Source organism: Pristis pectinata, chromosome 19 (genome assembly GCF_009764475.1).
Source record: "Pristis pectinata isolate sPriPec2 chromosome 19, sPriPec2.1.pri, whole genome shotgun sequence".
NCBI lineage: Eukaryota > Metazoa > Chordata > Chondrichthyes > Rhinopristiformes > Pristidae > Pristis > Pristis pectinata.
In genome coordinates this window covers 17,678,737-17,706,696 of record NC_067423.1, presented here as the reverse complement: position 1 = coordinate 17,706,696, position 27,960 = coordinate 17,678,737, and the positions used below count along the sequence as shown (strand labels likewise).

General features: G+C 42.6%; 2 protein-coding genes across 4 annotated transcripts in view; one reads left to right on the top strand and one right to left on the bottom strand.

Annotated features, from left to right (window-relative positions):
* chkb (choline kinase beta) overlaps window positions 1–1,451 on the bottom strand; it is a 697,917-nt gene extending 696,466 nt beyond the window's left edge. For both annotated transcript variants that reach the window (XM_052033683.1, XM_052033682.1), the window contains exon 1: window positions 789–1,451. In XM_052033683.1, coding sequence (XP_051889643.1) covers window positions 789–1,084 — 296 coding nt within the window. In that variant the 5' untranslated portion in view covers window positions 1,085–1,451. The remainder of the gene's footprint in view (window positions 1–788) is intronic.
* An 8,721-nt stretch (window positions 1,452–10,172) lies between these two features.
* Window positions 10,173–27,960, top strand: part of mapk8ip2 (mitogen-activated protein kinase 8 interacting protein 2) — a 60,048-nt gene continuing 42,260 nt past the window's right edge. The window contains exons 1-2 of one of the 2 annotated variants that reach the window (XM_052033998.1): window positions 10,173–11,424; window positions 25,687–25,792. In XM_052033998.1, the coding sequence (XP_051889958.1) occupies window positions 11,360–11,424; window positions 25,687–25,792 (171 nt within the window). In that variant the 5' untranslated portion in view covers window positions 10,173–11,359. The remainder of the gene's footprint in view (window positions 11,425–25,686; window positions 25,793–27,960) is intronic. The other variant, XM_052033999.1, reaches the window with a different exon arrangement.

The window sequence follows — 27,960 nt, the reverse complement described above, 5'->3', positions numbered from 1 at the left end:
TATATAGGAGGTAAAAGGAGAGCAGTAATAGGTGGACAAAAGAGAGGAGGCAGGGTGGGCACAAGGTGGTGATAGGTAGATGCAGGCAAGTGATGGTGACAGGCAGGTGCGGGTGGGGGGGGGGGGGGAGGGGAGAGCAGATCCACCGGGGGATGGATAAAAGGTAAGGAGAGAAAGAACAAGAAAAAGTAGAAAACAAAAGGCTAGGAAAGAGAAGAACAGAAACATGTTGTTTGGGGGTTAGTTGTAGGGAAGGGGGTGGGAGAATTCAATGATGGGATCTCCTCTGAATTACTGCCAATTCAAGTGAATCCTTAAGTAGATCAAAACAGTACAGGGTCCTCTAGGTGTGGTCTCACCTAAACACTAAACTGTTGTGGTAAGACTGCATTATATTTACATTCCATCCCTCTTGCAATAAAGGCCACGATCTTGTATGCTGTACTTGTATGCTAACTTTGTTATGCATATATGTAGTCATCCACACTCACTATCTACATTCCTTCGTAGACTCCCGCCTTCGTCCTTAATTTGTTTTCCCACCGGTTTTGTATCATCACTAAGTCAGGATATGATACACCCCGTCCTTTCAACTAAGTCAGTAACATTGTTTTGGCCCAGCACTGATCCCGATTAGTTTAAACTGAGTGACAGCGATTAGTATTACTCTAAACGTCTTTACTCCTTGCTGATTATTTCCATCCTCATTTTTGGAAATGCGCTGGAGGCTTGCTGTATTAAGCGGCCGATATAAACGCCAGAGAAGGCGTTAGTAGGTTTGCTCCTACCTGACGATTGAGATCTGAAACTCATCCACAGTAATCAACTTCCAGGACCCAGCAAGAAACTCCTTGCACCAGGCATACGCTTGGACCTTGGCTTCCCAGTTCACCTCCTCGCTCCGGCCATCCCTATACTGCTCGGCCTCGGAATCCTCGTACTCCTCCTCGCTGATGTTGGGTTTCTCCCCTCGAAGGTTGGGGTTCCTGGGGTGCTCCCTGGTCCCAATACTGCGTAGCCGATGAGGCTCCGGGGCCACTGCGTTGCAGGCACCGTCTCCTTTACATAAAGCTTTAGCCTCCATTTTCTCTCCACTGTCAGGGAGCCGACGAGTATGTGTAAAAAAATGATAAAATATTAAATCAGGGTTCACTGATACCAGTCCCAACGTTTAACGGTGTCTGACTGACAACAGCCCCCTTGGAACATTAACCCACTGACAGTCGAGTTGAAGTCTGCACCTTATAGGCTCAGCCTCCTGTAAAGGGCTTCTGACCCGCAGGCGGGGACAAGGAGCATACAGTCCACAGCAGATGGTGTGATCGGCGCGCTGAACCCACAAGCAGGAATTTTACACCTCAGGCCACTCTCTGCCCAGAGCCCGTTCCCAATTCAACCGCTCCAGCGAGCGCATGGCCCCCACCCCCCCGCTTCCTCTGCACAAAACCAGTCGGACCGGCCAGAGGCGGAGACACGCAACTAATTGACAGATACCGTCCACCAATCAGGAGTCGCCTACGTCTGAGCATGTCCCGTTACGGCGGGGGTTTCCAGTGCGCCAATTGATTGACACCAATTTTCAGCCAATCAAGTACAGCAACTCCGATCGCAAGATTTGGTGCGGATGATGTTGGACGGAGCGTGGCGATCATTGATGGGCGGTTTGTTTTGGCCAATAGCATCGAAGGAGAACAATAGTGTGATCTGATTGGTACAGAAAAGTGAAGGAATGGGCACGTCCGCGTAATTAACAGGAAAATGAACCAATCAACAGTGAGGACCGAAGGATTTTTTTCCCCCTTTTGATTGGCAATAGCGCAAGAAGGAAAAGTCCAGCTCCAGGATTGGCCTGTCAGTCGGGGTCATCCGGTGATTGGTCTGTTGGGCGGGGTCATCTGGTGATTGGCAAGGTGGTTGACAAATGGAGTGTGAGAATGAAAAGGGCGCGAAATCGTGATGGGCTGCGAGGGAGGGAGAAGGTAAATGAGGGTTAGGCCTGGAGGTGAGCGGACTGTTAAATACCTTTCTCCCGGGTACATGTGGGTTAGCGACACTTTTTCTGATCTTAGATGCTATTTGGCGTGCTGAGCGTTTCCATTTTTTATCTCACATTTCCAGCGCTCTTCTGTTATGTTTGAGACGAGCATTGTTTTGTAGACAAATGACAGTAGCTGCTGGCATCTCGGCTGGGACACGACCCCTAACGTCGCCCACTGTCTCCGCAGGTCCTGCCTGACCCGCTGGCACACTGCTTCAATATCTTATGGATTTGTTTTGTTTTTCAAATATTACGGGCAGTTTACGAGGTAGACTAAACTCGCTGTGTTATGGCAAATATCAAGGCTGATATTCTGGAAAAGAAGGTTATAAAACTTCACATTTAATGAAGACCAGTTGTTATCATAAATACCACTAAAGAGAACCGGGTTAGTTTAGGTAGAAGGTGGGACAGGACTATGAGTGAAACAAGGGAAACTTCTATGATAAAGTAAAATAATCTGGTCGCTTCTTTGTGTAATGTGCTGCTAATGTTGTATAGTCTGTGTGATGTTGTACAGTGTGGCCTACTGGAACATGCCGAGCAATTATGCATAAAAAAGACGGCAAGTCAAAATGGCCAGTCCTCACTCAAAAAGAGTGAGTTATCTAAAGCTGGATAATTCAATACTGAGTCCTACAGACTGTGAAGTGCCCAAATGAAAGATGAGGTATTATTCCTCAAGCTTAAGTTTGGCTTTGTTATAAACATGCAGGAAGCCACAAACAGGTAAGTTTGGGATGGTGAATTATTGTGGCATACATCTGAAAGCTTGGGGTCACTCCTAGGGACTGAGCACAAATACGTTACAAAACAATCACCCAATCTGTGTTTGGTTTCTCTGATGTAGAAGAGGCCACATTTTGAACACCAGATTGGAAGAAGTGCAAGTGATTTGTTGCTTCATCCAGAATGATTGTTTCTGTCCCTGGCAGATACAAAAAGAGGTGTTACACCTGTGATTTCATGGAAAAGTGCCTTATGACAGGGAATGATAGGTGGGGATGGAAAATTGGTAAAGGGAAGAGTGAAAGAAGCAATCCTTTTAAAGTGCTGGGAAGGAAATATGTGTCCAGTGGTGGAAATTGTGAGGGGTGGTCTGCTGAATGGGGAGGCTGGTGGGGTGAAATGTAAGGCCCAGTGGTACTGCTTTTGCTCTTTCCAGGAGAAGTGGTTAAAATGGAGATTTGGGAAATAGCTGAGATGTAGTTGAGGGCTTTGTTCAATCAGGTAAAGGGAAAGCTATGATTAAGGAAAAAGATTTTTCAGAAACACCTCTGCTGAATGTCTCATCATCAAATGTGACATGAGAATTGAATGGAGTCCTTGTATGGAGATAGGATGGGATGAAGCATTATCAAGGTAGCTATGGGGCTATCTGGGCTTGTAGTGGATGTTGTTGGCTAGGCTATCCCTCAAGGTAGAAGTGGAGAGATCCAGAAAGGGAAATGGAAGATACAAAAAGAGATGTTGCCAATTTCCTGCTCTAACCTTCACATGGTCAGAGATGGACCATGTGAAGGTTAGAGCAGGAAATTGGCGACAAAAGTGATGAAATTTGAACTGCAGGAACAGCTTGGATGTAGTTGTTGATGTACCAGGAAAAAGAATCAGGGAAGTGGGCTCAAGTAGGACTGAAGCAAAGGCTGTTCCATACATCCCATAAAGAAGATAAGCAGAGCTTCATACCATGTGAGTGCCCATAGCTATACAATTGATCTAGAGAAAGTGAGTGGAATTGCCAAAGTTGTTTAATGTGAGGATAAGTTCAGCCAGGCAAATTAGTGTATTGGTGCAGGGAACTGGTTAGGCCTCTCGTTTGAAGAAGAATGTTCTCGGACCCTTTTCATGTAGGATAGAGGTATAGAGAGAGTGTATATCCATGGTGCAAATTAACCATTTGGGACCAGAAAACTGGCAAATATTGAAATGACCAAGGGGGTTCAAAGCGTCTTTGATGTAAGTGGGACTGGCCCTTAACTGCCACATTACTTCAATTTATTAAAGAAATTGTATTCCACCCATCACCCTGTCTTCTCTCCTACCTAGACTAACTTATTTCTTTTTCTCAGTTCTGATGAAGGGTTTTGGACCTGGAACATTAACTGTTTCTCTTTCCATAGATGCTGCCTGACCTGAGTTCTTTCATTGTGGTTTTCTTAATAAAAAACAGAAATCAATATGACTAGGCAAAGCCATTGAGAGGAAATGATGTTTCAACCTTTATTAGAGTCTTTTATCATAATCTGTGAGTTAGAAATAATGACAATCGAAGAGGGGCAAGGAAAAGGACACTTAGGAAAATGAATGAAGAGGATGGTTTGGGCAAGAATGTGTGTGCTTGTGTTCATTTGCCTGTGTGTGGAAGGAGTGTGTCTATGTGTGGTTAACATATGAGTAGGCATTGTCTTTGTCCACATACAAGTGTGTAGCAGATCTCTGTCTTGGTTGTCCTTGTTATTGATCCAAAACTCATTCTGTTGAGATGAGGTGATAAGTACAACAGTTAACCCATGTGAAAAGGAATTGTGTACTGCCATCTTCTCCTCAAAATTAAGTTCCATTAATCTGGCTCCTAAGCAGCAACAGAAATCATGCCGCAGGAAAATCAAAGGACTCAAACACTGTGCAAAGAAAGCTGAATTGAAGAGGCACGGCAGGTTTCATTCCTGAGTGTGTGTTTTGTGTTTCAGTTGATAATGCCGAAAAATGTGGAGGTCAAAGCTGCTGTCCATGATTGGGGTCAGCTTATTGAAAATGCTAAAAGACTAAGCAAATCAGAGGGCATTTTAATAATGCAGGAAGACACATTCTTCAATGTTTCAAAGGGACGTCTTAAATTGCGAAATCTTAAGGTGAGGAAGTTGTCTTGACATTATGATTAGTATAGGTTAGTGCTAATCTTGTGGCACGTGTGAGCTGTGTATTTGCTTAGAAATGAATTGGCAGATCTGATGAGAAATGCTTTTGACCAGTTGGGTGGAGATGGGATCATATTTTTTTCCAGAGGCTTGTCAACTTTTTGTATTCTATTTTTATCTCATCACCTATGCTTTTGATGTCTTATAACTTTTCCAATCTGCTAGACTTCCACTTTTCCTTGCATTTTTGCCATTTTGTTTTCAATGTTAAAGTACTTGAAGTCTTTTGGACTTGATTATTGCAAACATACAGAGTCTTGACATCTTGAAGTTTACCAAGTTTGTATCATTCAAACGGTTTGAAAATGTCCCAGTGTCCTCCATTAACCATTCAATGTGGCTGACTGTAGTCTCATTTTTTTATTCAAGTTTGCCTTCCCTAAATTTAAAGCCTTGGTTCATGATTCTCCCAGTCAAACTTAATCATGTAATGGTCAATATTCACAAGTGTCAGAATATTTGCTGATCCTGGTTTGTTGCTTATCACCATGCCCTACATGGCCTTTCCCTTATCAATTCTAAAATATCCTGTTTGTAAAACTGGTCTAGGAGCATCCTAGAAATTGGTTTCCTTTAAGACCCAAGTTGTTCTACCTGAATGAAAATTAAAGTCTGCTGTTGTATTTGCATTGTTTTTGCTATATATTTTATGATCATATTCTACCAGTACATTGCCACTCCCAAGAGTGTGTTTAAGTTCATTCTTTAAACTTGGGTCTCTAGTGAATGCTCAGCATTTATTTGCCACCTCTGGTTGCCTTGAAAGTAGTGATGAGCTGCTGTTTCGAACTGCCTCTGTCTATAAGGTATTGATTCATCAATAATGAGAGGTTGGGATTGCACATCCCAATCCTGGTGGTATGTGACTTTGATTTGGAGGTGTGCCTATGTGTCCACTTTCTTTATCCTATGTGGTGGCAATAACTAATTGGGAAAGTGCTGTGGAAGAAACCTTGGTAAGTGCTTCATGACCTTTAAGCGGTATACAGGCTCTTTTGATACCAAGGGCAGTCATTCACCTCACCTTAAACAAAAAAATAATTGGATGCATGTTTTAACCAACACAATAGCAGCTGTCTCATCTTAAAATTTATTGTATTGATTTTTGAACTGTGACAAGTAGTTATCATGTATAATATCTGTATCTCCTACTGTCTCTATCCCTTCTGATTTCTGCTTTGCTTCTGATTTTTTTCCAGAGTGGAGGTGGGGGCCAGCTCATATTCTATAACCGTGCTGATATGGATGGACCCAAACTCTCAGACTATTCTATATACCCCACAGGGAATCCGGATGGGCTCACGGTGGGTACTGGAATCTTCTAATCTCCCTGAGATCTGTTTTTGTCATGAATTCTACCTGATGTGAGTTGTAGAAGCCAACATAAAAAATCTCTATTTTGGGGGTCTCAATTTTTTTTAGGCAATTGTGCTTTTGAAAGAACAAGGCAGTAAACGTTTGATGTTTGTGTACTTTGCCCTTCAACTGGAGTTGTCTAATTCAATTCCATTTTCAGCATTTCCCTCCTATTTGTGTTTATTCCACACTAATGGAAGTAGGTCCTTTCTATTTGTCCAATTTTATAGACAATTAAAGTTTTCCTCCCTAAAAGAAAACATTTCCAACCTAACCAATCTTTTAGAACTAGATTTATGAAGCTTTGATAACATGTTTATTAAGTCTCTTCTGCACACAAGGCAACTGGAAATTCTGGTTCGCTCTTGTGAATTGAACAGAAGTCTTCTACAAAGTGATCACCCAATCTGTATTTGGTTAACTCAAAATACAGAAGATTGCATTGTGAGCATTGAATGGAGTAAACTGAATTGGAAGTGGTATAAGTAAATTGCTGCCTCACCTTGAAAGGGTATTTAGGTCCCTGGATGGCAGGTAAAAGGCCAGGTTTTGGATCTCTTCAGTTGCATGAGGTAGTGTAATGAGGAGCAAAATTAGGTAAAGGAACATAACCGACTTTTTGTGTAACCTACAGCTTGTTTTATTTCCATCTTTCTCAGTTGTGATGAAAGGTGGGTGATCTAAAACATCAACTCTATTTCATTCTTCAGCCTTTCTGATTACTGTTAATTGTAGACTGCATATGATTGTACAGTTGATTTTTAAAAAAAAAACACACATTTGATTCCATCCAGATTGTACAATAAACTAAATAGACACTATAACATAGTATGGGCCAGAAACTGAGGTGTCAGGAAGTTGCAAACATACTCATGATTTCTTTTCAACTCAATCAAAAATTGCAAGAGTAGAACTCTAAAATTTCCTATTGTGTTCTATAGAAGACTCCATACCAGATGGCTGTGTCCAGAAACGTATCCAAGTACTTGATCAACTGTGTATGCTGGTGTGTTCATGTGTAGGTGATAGTTTCCACCCCCCCCCCCCCCCCCAAAATTTAACCTCGTGACCAGACTCCAGTGTGTTCCCCCCTGAATGAAACAGTGTCATAAATGCATACAGGATGACTGACTGAATGTGATAGCTATCATACCTCATTCAGACCTTTTAATCTGTTTTAAGGTATAATTCTGTATGCAAAGGTGCCCCTGAACGGCTGAGCAAGGGATGCCTGCAATGAGGGGAGAAACACTGAAATATACATAATAGCTGCACACTAATAAGAAGCAGTAGTTTAATTGTTGCTTATTTCTCTGTTTAGAAATTGTTATCTGATGCCCTGGGAGTAAAAGGTTTTGTGAAGAAAGAACGTTGGTTGTATATGGTTGGGCAAACAAGAGTTCATGCAGACGTGGTGGAAGGGTTGGGAAGATTTGTGGAACTGGAGGTGATACTTTTAATACATTAAAGTTAAGCCAGTGATGTTTTTCATTGTTCTGTTGTATACATGTCAAAATCGGGTACGGTTCTATTTCATGTGAACTCTGCAATTTTAATCCAATGAACTAAGCATAATTGGCCTCTGCCAGTTCCCTTGGTGTGCATTCATGGAAGGAATCACTAATTATTGATCAGGAGTTGAACCCTGCCTCTTTATTCCATCCCATCCTTATCATTCTTGTTGATACCTGGTTATGATCAACTAACTTAGAATAAATCGGGAATCCTAGCCTGAAACCTGCAGGTCTGAATAACTTCCCAGTGGGGATGTCTATCCCCACTGGGAAGCTAAAGCAATCTATTAGTGCTAATGCACAGAATTTGCTGTTAATCTTGTTTCATTTGTATTTATTTGCCAATATCATTTAATAAGAAAACACTGAATGGACATTGTATTCTTACCCTACGAATTGTCCTTGTAGATGGACCAAACACCAGGTATCATCTGGTAATCATTTTCAGGCAGGCAGCATGTGAAGGGAATGCAGTAGATAGACAAATGGATTGTAGGGATTATCTGTAGAGGGGGGAAAAATTAAAGGGTTAATTTTTTGGAATTCGGTTGGAGTCTGGCCCATGGGGATGGAATTAAATGTGAATGGCACTGCTCAATTAAAATATTGCATTGATTTTGGTTTTGACTTGATCTTCAAGGTGGTTCTCAGTGAAGGCCAAAGCCTGGAAGAAGGAGAAGCCATAGCCCAAAAACTGATGGGTGAGCTGGGGATAAAGAAAGAAGACCTTGTGACTGGCGCGTACATGGATTTGATATTAGCTGACAAATAATGTTCACTGGGAGGCTGGGATAATGAAGCAATTAATACAGACATTAGCCCAGAACCCGATTAGGTGTGGGGAGAAGTAGTCACTGCTGTAAATAAGAGAGAAAATTCAAGAACCAATAACAAACCATTTGGAAGTGGCTGGTGTAACCAAGCATATTGAAGTTTTATTGAATCATTGTGTCCAGTGGCACCAAATACTACAAACAGAAAGGTCTCAAATCTGATTTCTAGTTTGATAAGGCAATTGTCTTCAAAGTGACCTATGATGAGATGGGAGGTTATAATCAATAACTCCTGGAAAAGTGTACTTGTATATTATGCTACTGATTCCTCCCACTGACAATGTACTGGTGGCACTCAAAGCATGAAGAATAGCCGCACAGATGGCTGTCACTACTGTGAAAATCAGTCATCCAGTGGAGTATAGATATTGCACCTGATCAGTTAATAAAAGTCAGTCAGAAAGGGGGTTAACCATTGAGTCCCATTAGCCCTGAAAGTTCTGATTCCCATTCACTTTCCTCAGTTCCTGAATACGCTGGCTTCTGTATGAACTAATTAATGTGTTTTGTTAAGATATTGAGGAAGTTTCCTTTGGCCTATTCCCCACATTAATTTGAGGAAGATGTTCCTACTCTTGGACTAATGTCCCTGTGAGCATCAAAGCCCCTTAAATAAAGTTGGATAAGTCCATGGATAGGAGGGTTTTAGAAGGGCATGGGGCAAATGGGACTAATTTAGTGGGCACCATGTTTGGCATGGATGAGTTGGGCTGAAGGGTCTGTTTCCATGCTGTGTTGCTCTATGACCTTCCCTTCCTGGCCAGAATTTGCGGTAGTATCTATTTGTAGGATGTAATTACAGTGTGACAAATTTACATAAGGAGGTTTTAAATTATCAACGTGAGATGGTAATTTACAAGCTTCTGCCATTTTTCTAGCTCCAAGACTAAAAGGAGGAATAAAGAAAATTCATTTGCACAAATGTACTTCAGCTGAATATGACGTGAATTCTTATGTGCATTGCTTGTGGCATTGTACAGTAACGGAATTTGCTTTCTAAGGTGAACAACTGCAAACATGTATATTAAATAAAAAATAATAAAGCTGCCTGTTTTTTTTAAAGAAAGTTCGATGGCACTTTTCCCAAACTTTAAGGGACCTTGTAATCTCTGACGTCCCAGACGCGGTGTGGCTTTTTTGTTTGTTTTCATTGTAGAATGATCTCAGAGCCAATAATTGGAAATAGGATGTGGCTTTTGTTTAGGGGTCGTGTCATCAACCACTAATTCTCATCATCCCTGTTTTTGTTACTTTTCTATCTGCACTTTATTGTATCCCGATTTAATTTCGCGCTTATTTGTATCGCATTAATCATGGTTTTTTTTCATTTTACTCTCCCTCTTGCATTAGGCACATTTTTATTTGTTTTTAAAGGGATGGCTCTTACACAAACTTGTTGCAGATTTTCAGTGCAGACGGTTACCCCTCCCCCACGTCTACATCCCAAGTGGCAACTGTTTGCTCTACATTGACCTGTAAATCATCGAGTAACACCAAGGGAAAACTGGTATTTTAAAGAAATAGCGTTCACCAGAACTTAATAAGTTACAAACAGAATTTGTGAGTTGTATGAATTATAAGCAGCTCACAATCGGGCATATCAGCAACTGGAATGTAGTAATTATTTCAATGTATTAATTTACAGAGAGATTAGATGTGCATCAGTAAGATTTTGGATTCATCCTCTCCGTCACATCAAGTTTCTTCCTCCGCTCCTTTAAGTCTTTAAGCTTAAGCCTTGATTTCAGTCGTAGATACTTCATTGGCCGTGAGGCCCTTGGTTGTGGCTTGAGGGGTGGGGAGTGTAAGTGACGGAGGAATCGGATGTTCTTGAGAGATGCAAAACATTCTTCCAAATCATAGGCCGTCTACCAAACATCTTACCTGCTTCGATGTCACATTGTGTTAGAGAACGATTGTGAAAGGTGTTACACAAATGTACTTTAGTTCAGTGATCTGGATGACTTGTTACAGTAATTATTTTTTACGTCTCGTGACCGCATTGTTGATTAATTCAGCACCTAGTGGCTGCGGACAGCGCCTGCTACAAATTCTGTCTGAATCTATTCTCAGTATAAGAAGTGTGAGCATCGCTCCCAGTCAAACTCGGCTATTCACGGGCTATTTGCAGAGACATCCGGGGGGAGGGGGTTGTGTACAGAGAAAAATAATTTCCTCCTCTTTCCCATCTTCATGGTGACGTGTTAATTCCCCCTCCCTCCCCACCCCTCGTTTTATCTGCAGCATCCCTCTGCACAGTCAATGTGAGGAACTGGATGCAGCAGGAACCGAGCCGGTTTGCAATGCGGTTATGTAAAAGCTAGCTCTGCAACAACAAAAAAATCCTCCTCCCCACATACACTGGATTTTCGACGCAAACCAGTGCCCCAAGTGCGAAGGGCAGTCGGTCCCGGGACACGGCGGCGATGCAGCCGAGTTAGTGCGGGGGTCTAGATGCTCCGCAGTGCTGGTCGTTCCCTCGTACGTTATACATAATTTTACTCCATTTGGGGCGTTTAGAAATTAAAGTGTCAATTACGTGTTCCCATTGTCGGTGCTCCTGATGCTTGTGAAGAACCCGGATTGCTGTCTGTTTGCGGTGTCTCCCTGAATTGGAAGCTTTGATTTTTGTTTTTCTCCCTCCTCTCATCAATTGCAAAGCCTCTTGTGTCCTTGGGTTATTTTTTGCGTCAGAAGATGGCGGATCCCACTGAGATGTTTTCACTGTCAACCTTCCACTCTCTCTCCCCTCCAGGCTGCAGGTAAGAGTAGATAACATATGTTTTATAAATTTAATGTATTCACATTTGTGCGATCTTTGCTTCTGTCACTTTTGCTTGCAGTTCGGCACAGAAACTGGTATTATTTCTTATTCACTATTATCTAAACCAGACACAATATGTCATCTGATGAGTAGTTTCTTTTAAATTAAGGATTTAAGTTTAAGATTTAACGGTAGGGTTAAACTATTACGTTAGGGACTATCCCAAGGATAAAAATACTGCAGGCAATGACTGAAACTGCTAAGGTAAGTCAGCGGTGGGCCTAGCGGACTGCCAGTGATATTTATTTATATGTTTGATGGTACAACGGATTGTCGCAGGGCCTGTTACGGCCTGATCTGAAATTGGGGAATAAAATTTTAATGTGATTTGTGCTATTTATTTCCCAGTGGAATTTAATTAACCCTCTCCCCCATTACCCACACCCTTCTGCATACAAACATATATCCAGACGTATACACTCAGCCCCCGTATGTGAACACAGAGCCAACTACTCATCACTATGCAATCAGCCATGCACAGCCATCCCTCTATCTGTACACACCCTATCTGTCCAGGTGCCTAACAACGCACACTGATCTAAACATACTCGTACATGCCCACAAATATAACTACACATCCACTCATCCAATTATACACAACAACAAAGCAACTTCCATTTATTTTTCACCTTTAATATGATAAAACACCCTAAGATGTTTTGAGCCACTGAGAATGAGGACAGACAACCAAAGCCTTCAACAAAAAGATTTTTAAGGAGCATCTTTTAGAGATGTGGGAGAATTAATGTATTTAAGGGGAACCTCCATAACTACGTGAACAATAAGGACTGATAGGTAATGCTAATAGTGTTAGATATAGATGGGTTGGGGGAGGTTTATGTGGGCTCTAAATACCATTATAGCTCTATTGGGACGAGTGGCCTGGTTCTTTGTTGTGCAATCTATGTAATATTTGAATGTATATTCACATGAACATTATCAAACAAAATTTACCACAGTCACATAAGGAAATATTGGGAGAGATTAAAAGGTGGATAAGCTTTGGAGAGAGGTAGAATGGCGAAGAGGTTGAGGGATGTAATTCTGGAGCTGGAGAATAGGCAACTGAAGGCACATCTTCCAGTGAGAGTGATGAAAACTGGGGATGGCCAAGAGACCAGAACTGGAGGAGCACAGAAATCTGAGGATTATAGGAGTGGAGAAGATTACAGAGTAAAGGAGGGGCAAAATCATGGAAGGATTTGAAAACTATCAGAATTTTGAAGTCACTGTTAGTCACCAACACAAGAGTGATGGGTGAATAGGGCTTGGTGTGAGTTAGGATGTGGGCACCAACTTGCATTCGTCCAAGGCAGGCTACCTGCCAAAAATAAAACATTGGAATAGTTGAATCTAAAGGTAGCATAGGGGGTCAAAAGGGGATGTGGATAGTGGTCTTAATGATGGAGATGGGTTGGGATCAGAAGTTTGGGATTTTAAACAGTCTGGTACAGTTTCAAATAGTTTCAGGGAAAAGGAATGAAGTCGGTGGCTAGGAAACAGACTTTGTGACTGGAGTCAAAGACAGTGGATTCAGTCATAAATGAGGGAAATTTTAAAGCAATGATGGAAGTTGGACAAGCAGCATGACAAATCAGAATCAGGTTTATTATTATTGTCACTGACATATGTCGTGAAATTTGTTGCTTTGCAGCAGCAGAGAGATTGATAGAGATGGTGGTGAGGTAGAGATGAGTGTCTTCAGCTTACAGATGGCATTGCATGTAGATCAGCAGTAGGAAAGGGACAAGCCTAGACATCTGGGGCTCTACAGAGGTATTGATGCAGGACCAAGAAAAGAAGCCCTCTGAGATTTTCTGATGATGGAACCAGGCAAGTGTAATTCCACCTGGCTGGATGTTACAGGGGAGATTTTGGAGAAGAGTTGTGTAGTCAACCATTTCAAACATACCTATTCACACACACATATTGTAGCCATTTCCATACACCCATTACAACTAATTATATAAGCACCTCATGCTCATCCGTGTATTTGTTTCCAAATACACACACACTATACTGGGCTGTTTATATACACAGTCACCTGTACACACACTAACCCACACCCACGTGCAAGCATGTGTCAAGAACATACAACGTATAGAACATAGAACAGCACAGCATAGAAACGGCCCTTCGGCTCATGATATCTGCGCCAACCATGATGCCTATCTGAACTAATCCCACATGGTTTACATCACTCCATTCCCTGCCTGTTCATGTGTTTGTCTAAATGCTTGTTAAATGTTGCTGTCCTATCTGCTTCTACCATCACCCTTCGCAGAACGTTCCAGGCACCTACCACCCTCTGTGTTTTAAAAAGAAAAGACTTGCCTCACTAATCTCCTTTAAACTTTCCCCACTCTCACCTTAAACCAGTGCATTCTGGTATCTGACATTTCTTTTCCACGAAGAGGACTCTGACTACCTACCTTATCTACACCTCTCATAATTTTATATACTTTTATCGGGTCACTTCTCAGCTTCCTACATGCCAGCAAAAATAATCCAAGTTTGTACAACCTTTCCTTATGCCTAATATACTCCAGGCAACACCCTGATGAACCTCTTCTGCACCCACCCAACCCGATCCTTCCTGTAACGTGGTGACCAGAACTACACGCAATACTCAAAATGTGGCCTAACAAAAGTTTTATACAGCTGCAACATGACTTGCCAACTTTTATATTTAATGCCTTGACCAATGAAGGCAAGCATGCTGTACACCTTCTGCACAAACACATACTGTATGAACAAAGCTACCTACACACTCCTCCCAAAAAACACATAGAAATATATATGACCATCTATGGACACCTCTATCTACACGGACTCTTTATCTAACCGTAAGTCATTTATGCAGCAAGCCTTATCCACAATGCTCTTACACAATCACTTACATAAACATGTAAAACACTATCTGTAGACCTAGACCATATCTACATGAACATATTTTATGTGCATGCCCATCAATGCAGTGACTCACAAATGCACACATTCATTAATATCCATGCTCAAATCTCCATACATCCACAGTCCCACCTGGAGACACATCCATTCCCATTCAGGCACACACTGCACATATGCTCATAGTGATCAGCACCAACAACCAGTAACATAAAGAAATATTTACATTGACACATGCACTTAAAAATGCACCTACTACATCTCAGCTAATAGCCTTATTGGAGACACTGACAATTATAGGATGTTTGTTCAGAGCATGGAGGTGCGCCCATTTATAGTTAGGACACTACTCGGGTGTAAATTTTGATTAACATTTCTCCTGCATTTGACATGCTTCCCCTTCCCTCATTGTTTTTGCCTCATGAATCCTATCCAGCATTCATTTTTATATTCATCTAACAGCATTCAGTGATGAATAGTTTCTTCCACACGACTTGGTGACAATGCAGGAAGATAACATGGTTAGGAAGGCATGTGGAACACTGGCATTCATTAGTCGGGGCAATGAATACAAGAGCAGAAAAGTTGTGCTCCAAGTGTATAAATCATTGGTCAGATCTCAACTGAACAACTACTTGTAGTTCTGGTCACCAAGGTATCGGAAAAATGTGATAGCACTGGAGAGGGTGCAGAGGAGATTCACCAGGATATTGCCTGGCAATATTGCACATAAATAATACCACAGGCCGGATTGGTATTTTGAGTCTGGGCTTGAGTTTCTGGATTCCGTGGTGACAGGCAACATCTGCTGTATCGTATCTATACTATTGGTTTTAGTGGTAACTTTCTGGTCCGTGATGGGCTCTCTTCAATGTCTGCTGGAGAGGTAAAGGAAGCTGGAACACTCTCTCCATCAGTCACTGTAAATAACAGTTACACCTACACCGCCTTTGTTCCTTTTATCACAGCTCAACTTCCTCTCTAAATCTGCAGACCAGATCTGAGAGTGTTTAGAGGAACAGTGAAGAGGGAGCATTACTCAGTATCAAACATGCACTGTACTGTGCTGGGAATATGATGAACCATTACAGAGAGAGGTTTATTCTGTATCTGAACCATGTTGTACTTGCCTTGGCAGTGTTTAATGGGACTTGTAGAGCTAGTTTTGCTTTATGTTCAACATCTTGTTCAATTTGTCATGGGTGCTTGAGATATGAAGAGGTGGCTTCGTACTGTATCTATCTCTGCTGTACCTGCACTGGAATTGTTTGATGGGAAAGGAGACAGTGTGAACGAAGCTTTACTGTGTTTCTAACATGTGTTGTACCTGTCCTGGAAATGTTTGATGAGATAATATGGAAGCTCTACCATGCAGGACATGACATCTGACTTGTGTCAATACAGGGCTTGATAAGACAGGAAGCTAATGAATCACCATTATGTTCAGGATAGAAATGACCAGTATCTTACAGGGGGTCAACTTCTCATCAGATTACTTACAGCCTGATTCCCAGATTATAGTATGGAAGAGTTTAAGTTAATAGTTGATATGAGACACCCTCTGAAATAACCACACATCCCACGCTTTATTTGCCTTCACTCGTACCATGCAAGTACGTACCAGGTGCAATGATCACTAGGGCATAACCAATGGACACCAGCTGTCTTTCATTAAAGTAACCAGGAGATGCCACTTCTTAACAACGTAAAAATAAGAGGCCACTCAACCGGTCACACCATTTCCCTGTTCAGTTAGATCCTGAGCAATCTGGATCTTAAATCCATCTACCCATCATTGATAAAGCCTCTTAACTGATGGAATCATTCAATTTCAGTATTGAAAGCTCCACATGATCTACAATATCCTCTGCCCTTTTCGTAGACAAAAATCCAGATTTTTGTTGTTGATTGTGAGAAAAAGGGCTTTCTAATTTCACTCTTGAGTGGACTAACTGTAATTGTAAGAGTATGTCCTTTAGCTTTGGATTGCCCCAATAGATGGAACCCACAATTCCTTTTATCCCCTTTGAATAACGTTTAGTATTTCAAACCCTTTACTCGAGGGAATAGAAACAAAGTTTATACCATCTTTTAATCCCATTGTAGTTCTGCTAAATGACCACTGTACCTTCAAGACTCTACTTGCTCAGATTTGGGGCCCAAAACTGAATAAAGTGCTCCAGATAGGGTCTGACTAAGCCTCTGGGTAACTTAAGTACTACCAGTAGAGACTTCCTCTCATTTGGACTTGAGCTGTCTTGAGCTCAAGGCAAATTTTTTTTGGCCTTCCTGATTACTTTTCAAATACATACAATTTTTTTTTATTATTCCTTTGACTGGATTATCTCATAACATAGTTTCTTGTTTAATAATAATTTGATCTATCATCTTAGGTCCAAGGTGGATGATCTTGCACTTCTACACACTGAGTTCATTTGTTATGGTTTTGTCGATGCTATGTCCCTCTCTACATGTCCCTTTGTAACTTTTTACTTGCATCTACACAACTAGCTGTCCTTTCTAATTTAGTATCATCTACTAATTAAGTACACAATTCTACTCATTGATTCAAGTCATTATTAAAGGCAGTGAAAATCAAAGGTCCCAGTACATATCCCTGGAATTGTCATGTCAGATTCTGCCAATCACAGAGAATTTTTATTTGTTAACATAAGGAGAAAACAGAGTTTGTCAGGAATAAAATCTGAAAGTTCTGGGTTGTGCAGACATAGAAACATAGAAAACCTACAGCATAATTCAAGCCCTTCGGCCCACAAAGCTGTGCCGAACATGTCCCTATCTTAGAAATTACTAGGCTTACCCATAGCCCTCTATTTTTCTCAGCTCCGTGTACCTATCCAAAAGTCTCTTAAAAGACCCTATCGTATCCGTTTCCACCACCATTGCCGGCAGCCCATTCCACGCACTCACCACTCTCTGAGTAAAAAACCTACCCTTGACATCTCCTCTATACCTACTCCCCAGCACCTTAAACCTATGTCCTCTTGTGGCCACCATTTCAGCCCTGGGGAAAAGCCTCTGACTATCTACCCAATCAATGCCTCTCATCATCTTATATACCTCTATCAGGTCCCCCCTCATCCTCCGTCGCTCCAAGGAGAAAAGGCCGAGTTCCCTCAACCTGTTTTCATAAGGCATGCTCTGCATTCCAGGCAGCATCCTTGTAAATCTCCTGTGCACCTTTTCTATGGTTTCCACATCCTTCTTGTCATGAGGTGACCAGAACTGAGCACAGTACTCCAAGTGGGGTCTGACCAGGGTCCTATATAGCTGCAACAATACCTCTCGGCTCCTAAATTCAATTCCACGATTGATGAAGAACAATACACCATATGCCTTCTTAACCACAGAGTCAACCTGTGCAGCCGCTTTGGGCGTCCTATGGACTCGGACCCCAAGATCCCTCTGATCCTCCACACTGCCAAGAGTCCTACCATTAATACTATATTCTGCCATCACATTTGACCTACCAAAATGAACCACTTCACACTTCACTCTGAGTTGAACGGCATTTGCCACTTCTCAGCCCAACTTTGCATCCTATCTATGTCCCGCTGTAACCTCTGACAGCCCTCTATACTATCCACAACACCTCCAACCTTTGTGTCATCCGCAAACTTACTAACCCATCCCTCCACTTCCTCATCCAGGTTGTTTATAAAAATCACAAAGAGTAAGGGTCCCAGAACAGATCCCTGAGGTACACCACTGGTCACCGACCTCCATGCAGAATACAACTATTCAACAACAACTCTTTGCCTTCTGTGGGCCAGCCAGTTCTGGATCCACATTGCAATGTCCTCTTGGATCCCATGCCTCCTTACTTTCTCGATAAGCCTTTCATGGGGTACCTTATCAAGTGCCTTGCTGAAATCCATATACACTGTATCTACTGCTCTCCCTTCATCAATGTGTTTAGTCACATCCTCAGAAAATTCAATCAGGCTCATAAGGCAGGACCTGCCCTTGACAAAGCCATGCTGACTATTCCTAATCATGTTATACCTCTCCAAATGTTCATAAATCCTGCCTCTCAGGATCTTCTCCATCAGCTTACCAACCACTGAGGTAAGACTCACTGGTCTATAATATCGTGGGCTATCTCTACTCCCTTTCTTGAATAAGGGAACAACATCCACAACCCTCCAATCTTCCGGAACCTCTCCTGTCTCCCTCTCCTCCCACAGCAGCCTTGGGTGCATCTCATCCGGTCCCGGAGACATATCCAACTTGATGCTCTCCAAAAGTTTCAGCACCTCCTCTTTCCTAATGTCCACATGCTCAAGCTTTTCAGCCTGCTGCAAGTCCCCACTACATTCCACCAAATCTTTTTCCGTAGTGAATACTGATGTAAAGTATTCATTAAGTACCTCCGCTATTTCTTCCGGATCCATACACACTTTCCCACCGATGCACTTGATAGGCCCTATTCTTTTGCATCTTATCCTCTTGCTCTTCACATTCTTGTAGAATGCCTTGGGGTTTTCCTTAATCCTGCCTGCCAAGGCCTTCTCATGGCCCCTTCTGGCTCTCCTAATTTCCTCCTTAAGCTCCTTCCTGTTAGCCTTATACTCCTCCAGATCTCTAACATTACCTAGCTCTCCGTACCTTTTGTAAGCTTTTCTTTTCCTTTTGACTAGATTTATTATAGCCTTTGTACACCATGGTTCCTGTGTCCTCTCGTGACTCCCATCTCATTGGAACATGCCTATGCAGAACTCTACACAAGTATCCCCTGAATATTTGCCACATTTCTTCCATACTTTTCCCTGAGAATATCTGTTCCCAATTTAATCTTCCAATTTCCTGCCTGAGAGCCTCATAATTCCCTTTACTCCAAGTAAACGCCTTTCTATTCTGTCTGTTCCTATCTCTCTCCATTGCTTTGTAAAGGAGATAGTGATCATAATTCTATCTCCAAAATGCTCTCCCACTGAGAGATCTGATACCTGACCAGGTTCATTTCCCAATACCAAATCAAGCACAGCCTCTCCCCTTGTAGGCTTATCTACATATTGTGTCAAGAATCCTTCCTGAACACACTTAACAAACTCCATCCCATCTAAACTCTTCACTGTATGGAGATGCCAATTGATGTTTGGGAAATTAAAATCTCCCATCACAATAACTCTTTTATTATCACACCTTTCTAGCATCTGCTTCCCTATCTGCTCCTCGATATCCCTGTTACTATTGGGCGGCCTATAAAAAACACCCAGTAAAGTTATTGACCCCTTCCTGTTCCTAACCTCCACCCACAGAGACTCCGTAGACAGTCCCTCCATGACATCCACCTTTTCTGCAGCTGGGACACTATCTCTGATCAACAGTGCCACTCCCCCACCTCTTTTGCCTCCCTCCCTGTCCTTTCTGAAACATCTAAAACCCGGCACTTGAAGTAACCATTGCAGTCCCTGAGCCATCCGAGTCTCTGTAATGGCCACCACATCGTCGCTCCAAGTACTTATCCAAGCTCTAAGCTCATCCACCTTGTTCACAACACTCCTTGCGTTAAAATAGACACATCTCAAACCGGTCTGAGCATGTCCCTTCTCTATCACCTGCCTATCCTCCCTCTCATACCTACTACAAGCTTTCTCTATTTGAGAGCCAAACACCTCTTCCCCAGTCTCTCCATTTCGGATCCCACCCCCAACAATTCTAGTTTAAACTCCCCCCAGTAGCCTTAGCAAACCTCCCCGCCAGGATATTGGTCCCCCTGGGATTCAAGTGCAACCCGTCCTCTTTGTACAGGTCATACCTGCCCCAAAAGAGGCCCCAATGATTCAGAAATCTCAATCCCTGCCCCTTACTCCAATCCCTCAGCCACACATTTAACCTCCTCCTCATTCTATTCCTATACTCACTGTCATGTGGCACAGGCAGTAATCCCGAAATTACTACCTTTGAGGTCCTGCTTCTCAACTTCCTTCCTAACTCCCTATAGTCTTTTTTCAGGACCTCTTCCCTTTTCCTACCTATGTCGTTGGTACCAATATGTACCACGACCTCTGGCTGTTCTCCCTCCCTCTGCAGGATATCTTGGACGCGATCTGAAACATCCTGGACCCTGGCACCTGGGAGGCAAACTACCTTCCAAGTTTCTTTCCTGCGTCCACAGAATCGCCTGTCTGCCCACCCAACTATAGAGTCCCCTATCACTAGTGCCCTCCTCTCTCCTTCCCTACCCTTCTGAGCCACAGGGCCGGACTCTGTGCCAGAGGCACTGCCACTGTTGCTTCCTCCAGGTAGGCTGTCTCCCCCAACAGTACTCAAGCAGGAGTACTTATTGTCAAGGGGTACAGCCACAGGGATACTCTCTAGTACCTGACTATTTCACTTCCCCCTCCTGACTGTGACCCACTTGCCTGACTCCCGTGGCCCCAGTATGACCACCGGCCTATAACTCCTTTCTATCACTTCCTCATTCTCCCTGACCATATGAAGGTCATCAAGCTGCATCTCCAGTTCCCTAACATGGTCCCTTAGGACCTGCAGCTCAACACACCGGGTGCTGATGTAGCCTTCCCAGAGGCAGGGAGACTCCGGAAACTCCCACATCTGACACCGAACACAGAAAACTGTACTCATACCCCTTCCTTTACTCAAGTCACCTACCTTTCCTCGCCCCTTCACGCCTAAGCCCCTTGAGCCAAAGCCCAATCACTCTGCTCCCTCTCACTCCACTGCCCACTCCGACACTGCCCGCTGGGTACATACATGATGGAGAGGAGTTTCAGAACCTGGAACAGATATAGAAAGCTAGTGACATTCCAGCACTAATTTTGGATTTTTTACGGAATTGTTTCAGGAATTTTGTTCATCGGAAGTGGGAGTAGGCCATGTGCCGTTTTGTGTATGCTTGACCATTCATCAATATTATGGCTGACTTAAGTGCCATTTTCCTGTTTTAACAGCCTATCCCTCGAATATCCAGGAATTCTCCTGGGATAGAGAATTCCAAGGATACTCATTTCAGCCCTAAATGGCCTACCCCTTATTCTCATATTCTGATCTCTGATTCCAAGTCCCTCAGCCAGGGGAAACATCCTCCTTGCATCCACCCAAGGAGAATTTTGTAGGTTTCAATGAGGTCATGTCTCATTCTTATAAATTCTAGAAAATACTGACATAGTTTTCTCAATCTCTCCTCATCCCAGGAACCAATCTGGTGAAATGTCATTCTCCTCCCTCTATGGCAAATGTATCCTTTTTAAGATAGGAAGACCGAAACTGTAGACAGCACCCCAAGTGTGGTCTCACCAAGGCCCTACGTAATTACAGTAGGGCATCCTTACTGTTGTATTCAACTCCTATCATATTAAAAACCATTATACTATTTGCCTTCCCAATTGCTGGCTGCATTTGCAAGGTAATTTTTGTAATTTATGTACAAGGCCACCTGGGTCCCTTTGATCACCACCATTTCCCTATCTGTCATCATTTAAAAGAAAATATCTCATTTTCGATTTTGTGCATTAAGGTGGCTGACAGGACATTCTTTTCATAATATACTCCAGCTGCAATGTTATTGCCAACTCCTTTGTTTGTTTATATCCTCTTGATGTTTCTACTTACAATACCACCTTATTTTGTATTATCATCCAACGTGGAAATATGACATTTGGTTCCCTTGGCCATGTTGTTAAAATAGACAATGAATAGCTGAGGGTTAAGCAGCAATCCATGCAATACTCCACTAGTGAACATGGACACCTAGGTCCCTTTGAACATCACCATTTCCCTAGTCACAACATGCCATTCTGAGAAATAAAAGTTTATTTCCATTCATTGCTTTCTGACTGATAACCAATTCTCAATTCACGCCAGCATATTACCCCACCAACTCCGTTTACTCGAACCTTGTTGTCCAACCTCCTATCTGGGACCTCTTCACTCCTTTTTCCATTCGGTGGACTTGAAGCCTTCGGTGGACTTCGGGGTCCAGCAAAATGTCCAAATGTGACAACTTTACAAAGGTAACTAATGACAGAAGTTGGTTTGAGCCTCTTCACCTCTTCTTGGACTCGAGCCTGTATGTGATGTTACTAAATAGCCCTATGACCCCTGAGGCTTTGAACCAGAGGGAAACTTAAAGCCAGAGTATCAAGAGGAAGTTCTGCTCAGATTCCAATTACTACTAAATGGAAGAACCCAGGGTAACAAGGTCTCCCTCTGGACCTTCCATATTGCACATAATTGCAGAGAAGCAGGGTGATGTAATGTGTTTACAAGGAGATTATCTGCTCAGATCCAGAGTGCAGCAGGTTTCATTTTCTTAACTGTTTTTGTTCTTCCACCATTTTCATTCCCAAAGGCTCTCAGTCGTACCGGGATCACTGGTTCTCAGATAATGGTTGGTATCGTACAGCTTGGGAAAGCAGCCACTATTTGTGTGTGTGCCTAGGCAGTAAGTCTCAGCTGAATATTGGAAGCTGGGTGGACTCACAGTTGAGCAGCTCCCTAACTGCAGGAAGTGAGGGTGTAAGAACATGGTGAAAGAAGAAGATCAAGGGATGTTCCTGCACACAAACTAGTTCAAGCCTGTGCAGATGTTTTCCTCTCTCGCACCACGAAATGTAGTCCCACTATCCTGACCCCTCTGTATTGTTGAATCTCACCCAGTCTATTCTCTCTCACCTGTTTTATCACCCAAATTTTTTAATATTCTATTCGTCATAACCTGACACTGCTTTTCACACTGATCTTTTAATATTCCATCCATTTTAATCATACTCAAGCCCTTTAATATTCAACCCAATATCCTCATACCTCATACCGTTTACGATGCCACCTCGTCTAGTTACAGTAAGGTATAAGGCAGTTGATACAAGCTATTTTCATGATATGCCCACCTAAATCCCAGCATTATTTTGGCTACTACGCTGTGCTGCACCTCCAAGACTAATGTATCCTCTAAACGTGATGTTGAGAAGTGAATGCATTACTCCAGGTTTGGTCTGACCAAGGTTATGTACAGCTAAACATTGTATTCTGTGGTCCTTGGGATAAACTGTGGCTTAAACAAGGCCTTGATCAAATTCATTATTACCCCTTTGCCTGCAGTTGTAGAACTGCCAGCACAGAGAGAGGTTATTCATCCATTCTGCCTATGCCAGCTCTTGATGGAGCTATCCCTGGATTTTTGTATTTAGTGCTTCATGTATGTAAATCATGTATTTTATATGCACTTTTACCTGTTTTGGAAACATGCTTGGCCACCTTTTCTATTTGTCTAGGTACAAAACCAAGAATTTAATTTACCTTTTTATGGCCTTAGCCATTTCAGTTGTCATCCTTAGTGACCTTGGTAAATGGATTCCAATCTTTCTGCTTCTCTGCTATTTGTATTTAAGGAGCCTTTCTCACACTATTCATATTTCCAAGTTTATCACTTCATATTTTTCTTCCTTGAATTATACCCGTCACCTTTTGACCATCCAAATAATCTGTGCGCCATTCTTCCATCTACAACCATCAGCCTGCCTCCCTCTTTGTCCTCCACCCTCATCTCCATGTGTTTTTATCAACAATGGTTAGCGTAGTTCCCTCAATTCCCAGAACTGGCCATCATGCCTCCATGAATGACCAACTACAGATGTTGATTATATAAACTCCCACAGAATAAACACAACTGCAAATGTTGGTAATCTGAAATAAAACTAGAAAATGTAGAAAATACTCAGCAGTTAAGGCAACATCTGCAGAGAAAGAAACAGAGTCAGTGTTTTGGGTCAATGACCATTCATTGGAGCTCTCATCAGTAGCTCATGAAAAGTCATTGATCTAGTGTATTAATACATTCCAGGAAAACAGGCAGAGAGAAGAAACTCTTCGCAGTCTATTATCTAATTCTGAACTTGTTGAAGTAATGGTAAGTCCCTAACATCAAAACACGATCTTTCTTGGCACTTGGACCTTTGGAAGGTTGCTGAGAGTGCAGGATTAACTGTAGTGCACAATCCCTGCACCTTTGACATTAGAGCGGGAGATTTGGATCATCAGGTTGATTTCCATGTTTCAGAATAACTGGGATTTTTGCTCCCATTCACTTTTCAACAGACACCCCTAACCGAGGCAGCCCCAACCCCATTTAAATCCTCACCTAGACCAGAAGTGGTCTGATGGTGTGGCATTCAAGCTTTGCCTTCACCACCTAACCCTAAACCCCAGTCCACCTGCAGTCCAGTTATGCTGGGTAACTCACTACATGCATATCCCTGTTCTAAACCATCTAGTACTGGGATCTGAGTTGCTGGATGAGAAGCTAGACGGCATATATTTTTCTGCCTTCTCTGATACGTCTTTTAAAGTTAGTGCACAGACTGGTTTCAGTACGTGCAGAAGACAGTAGGCTGTGCTTAATCACGTCTGAATGACACACAGCAGTTGTGGCTATTTTCTTCACAAACAGAAAATGAAAGAGTCCTACTGTGAATGTGGTTAAGTGCAATCTGTTCATCATATAACTGACCAATGTCTATTGTACTCTTATGTAAAAGGTAGTAGCCCTTTTGTTTTGAGTCTGATGTCTTGTTGAGCTCACCATTCAATTCTAGCATTGGATTTTCAATTGAAGGAATAGGCTTTGGTCAGGTGGTATGTCTTGTGCATTTGAAATCAGAGGTTGATGGTATGTGGGTTCAACTCAACCCCTCAAGTCCAACCTCCCTTTGTACTACCATCTCTTCAGTCTGATAAAGTCCAAACGGTTGAAATGGGTCTGTCTTGCCTGCACACAAAATGTGGTCCTGGTAAAAGGAGTGTGCAGGCAAGAGAGACTCATTTCAACCGTTTGGACTTTATCAGACTGAAGAGACAGTAGTACAAGGGGAGGTTGGACTTGAGAGGTTGAGTTGAATTCAGGTATACCAGCAACCTCTGATTGCTGCTGGCCTCCGACTTTATGATAGCCAAATACATGATTGCCAGCCTTCTCCTCCCATCAGTTTTGGCTTTGGGATTGACAGGGATCTTCCTCCACTGTAGTGTTGCAGTTGACAGCTGCAGGAAACCTTCTCCATGGGGGAGCACTAGGGTGTGTTCAGTGATGGCCAAGGTTGAATAGCTGCAAATGTGTGTGCAGTGTGAGTGCCGTACATCTGTATTGGAGTAAAGTGTATGCATTTGGTTGTGTTTGTGTTGTGTTGATCTGAAGCATCAATCGTTTCTTTCTCCACAGATGCTGCCTGATCCACTGAATAATTCCAGCATTTTTTTTTGTTTTTAATTTCACACCATCTGTTAATGTTATATTGCTTCTTCTTAATAGACCTGCACATGATATCAGCCTGGAGGAGTTTGATGATGAAGATTTGTCTGAGATTACAGATGACTGTGGAATTGGGCTGAATTATGACTCTGATCCCTATGAGAAGGTAAGGGGCATGTGTTCATCAGCAACATTCTAAAGTATGCTTTCTGATTTAAATGTTAATCTATTTTCAAATGCCAAATTACACATGGTCAGAGGAATTTTCTGCACATGTAGATAGGAACCAGTTAATGCTGCACTGATTGGTGCTGTTTGAAAGATCTGGCTATATAATTAGCTGAGTCGATGAATGGAAGTTCTGAAAGAGAGAGATTGCCAAATGCATAGGGCACACTGACAGATTAATGTTAGTTAGGCTATAATGAGTACTTGATGGTGAAACATTTGATGAAATTATTGGATATTTTAATAATCTTTTTACCAGAGGCAGTGATTCTCAGAATCTCTGCACATGGTAGACAGCTATTAATGTTTAAAATGACCTTTCCTTATATTGCAATGGAAATATTAATATAAGCAATGGAGTCATTCATAACTGCAGGAATTTGGTGTCCAATCAATCAGCAGAACAGAAAGGAGCTGAAACACTGCTAAACCTGTTACATTGCAGGCGTACCATGTGCTCTAGGAGATGAGATTTGAGCTGCTTTCTGAAAGTTAATTCTGTTTTCCTTTCTGTGTGATTTGAAAATGAATGAGAAACTCTTAATTGCAGGAGCTTTTAGTAAAGATGACAAGATTGGCAGTGGGAATTAAATGGCACAATCATTGAATTGTTCTGCATCCCCAGCACCCTGTCAGCTACTTGCTGTCTTTGCTTGAGGTCAGCTGGAATAGAAAATTATTGGCACTCTGTGTTCAGACCAAAGTTTAAAAACATCGAGAACCAGAGAGGAAATAACTCGGTTGATTATGTAAACCAGTGTCCTCTTCAGTGATGCCTGGATCAATGTTGCAGGTAGGTGGGGTGGGTGGCAACATAGAAATGAGCATCCATGCCGATCATCAAGTATCTGTCTATACTGATCCCATTTATCAGCACTTGGCCCATAACCTTCAATGCATTAACAATTCAAATGCTCATCTAGATATTTCTTAAATGTTGTGAGAGTGCCTGCCTCCATAGCCACTCAGGCAGTGTGTCCAGATTTCAGCCACTCCTTGGGAGAAAAGTTCTTCCTCTGATCCTTTCTAAACCTTTTACTCCTTGCCGAAATCTATGTTCTCTACTTCTAGATACCTCTGCTATGAGGAAGAATTTCCTGCGATCTACCCTATCTATGCCTCTCATTAGGTTGTACACCTCTGTCAGGCACAAGCCCACCCCCTCCCCACCTCCTAAGGAAAACAAAAGCAGTCACTTACCTTCCAGTCCAGGTGAACCCACTCCAGGTCTTCCAGCTCTGTCCTTAAGCAATGACTTACCTTCCAGTCCAGGTGGTTCCACTCCAGGACTTCAAAGATCGACGAGTCACAACCACTTACCTCGGAAACGTGGTAAGAGGGCTGGGCTTCAGGTGAGACTGAAACAGTGTGGGTATAAGATTCGCTAATGTTTGGGCCATTGAGAACAAAGTTGATGAACCAAGGGCAAGACTGATCTACAAAAGAGAACTGAGGGACTGCTGTGTGCTGTGTCTCACCGAAATGTGGCTTACACCTGCTTCACCTGAGTGCGCCGTACAACCTGAGGGCTTCTCAATTCAGCGAAAGGACCGTACAGTGTCCTCAGGCGAAGTCAGAGGTGGAGGGATCTGCTTCTTAATCAATAGCTTGTGGTGCTCGGATGTGACAGTCCTGGTGAGTTCCTGCTCACCCAGGCTGGAATATCTAACAGTGAAGTGCCATCCATACTACCTGCTATGGGAATTTACTTCAACTATCATGACGGTAGTCTACATCCCACCTCATGAAGCCTGCACTCAATGAACTGCACTCAATGAACTACACTCTGTGGTCAACAGCCTTGAAACAGGATATTCTGATGCCCTCTTCATCATTGCAGGTGACTTCAACCAAGCCAACTTCAAGAATGTGTTACCAAAGTACTACCAGCACATTTTCTGCCCCACTAGGGGCCCAAACACCCTTGACCATTGCTATAGAACCATTAAAGCTGCCTATTGAGTTACCACCCCCTCCACCCCCCCCCACCCACACTTTGGTAAATCAGACCACCAGGCTGCGCTCCTTCTCCCTGTGTACAAACAAAAGCTGAAACAGGAGGATCCAGTACAGAAAATCGTGCAGTGCTGGACTGAGAAAATAGAT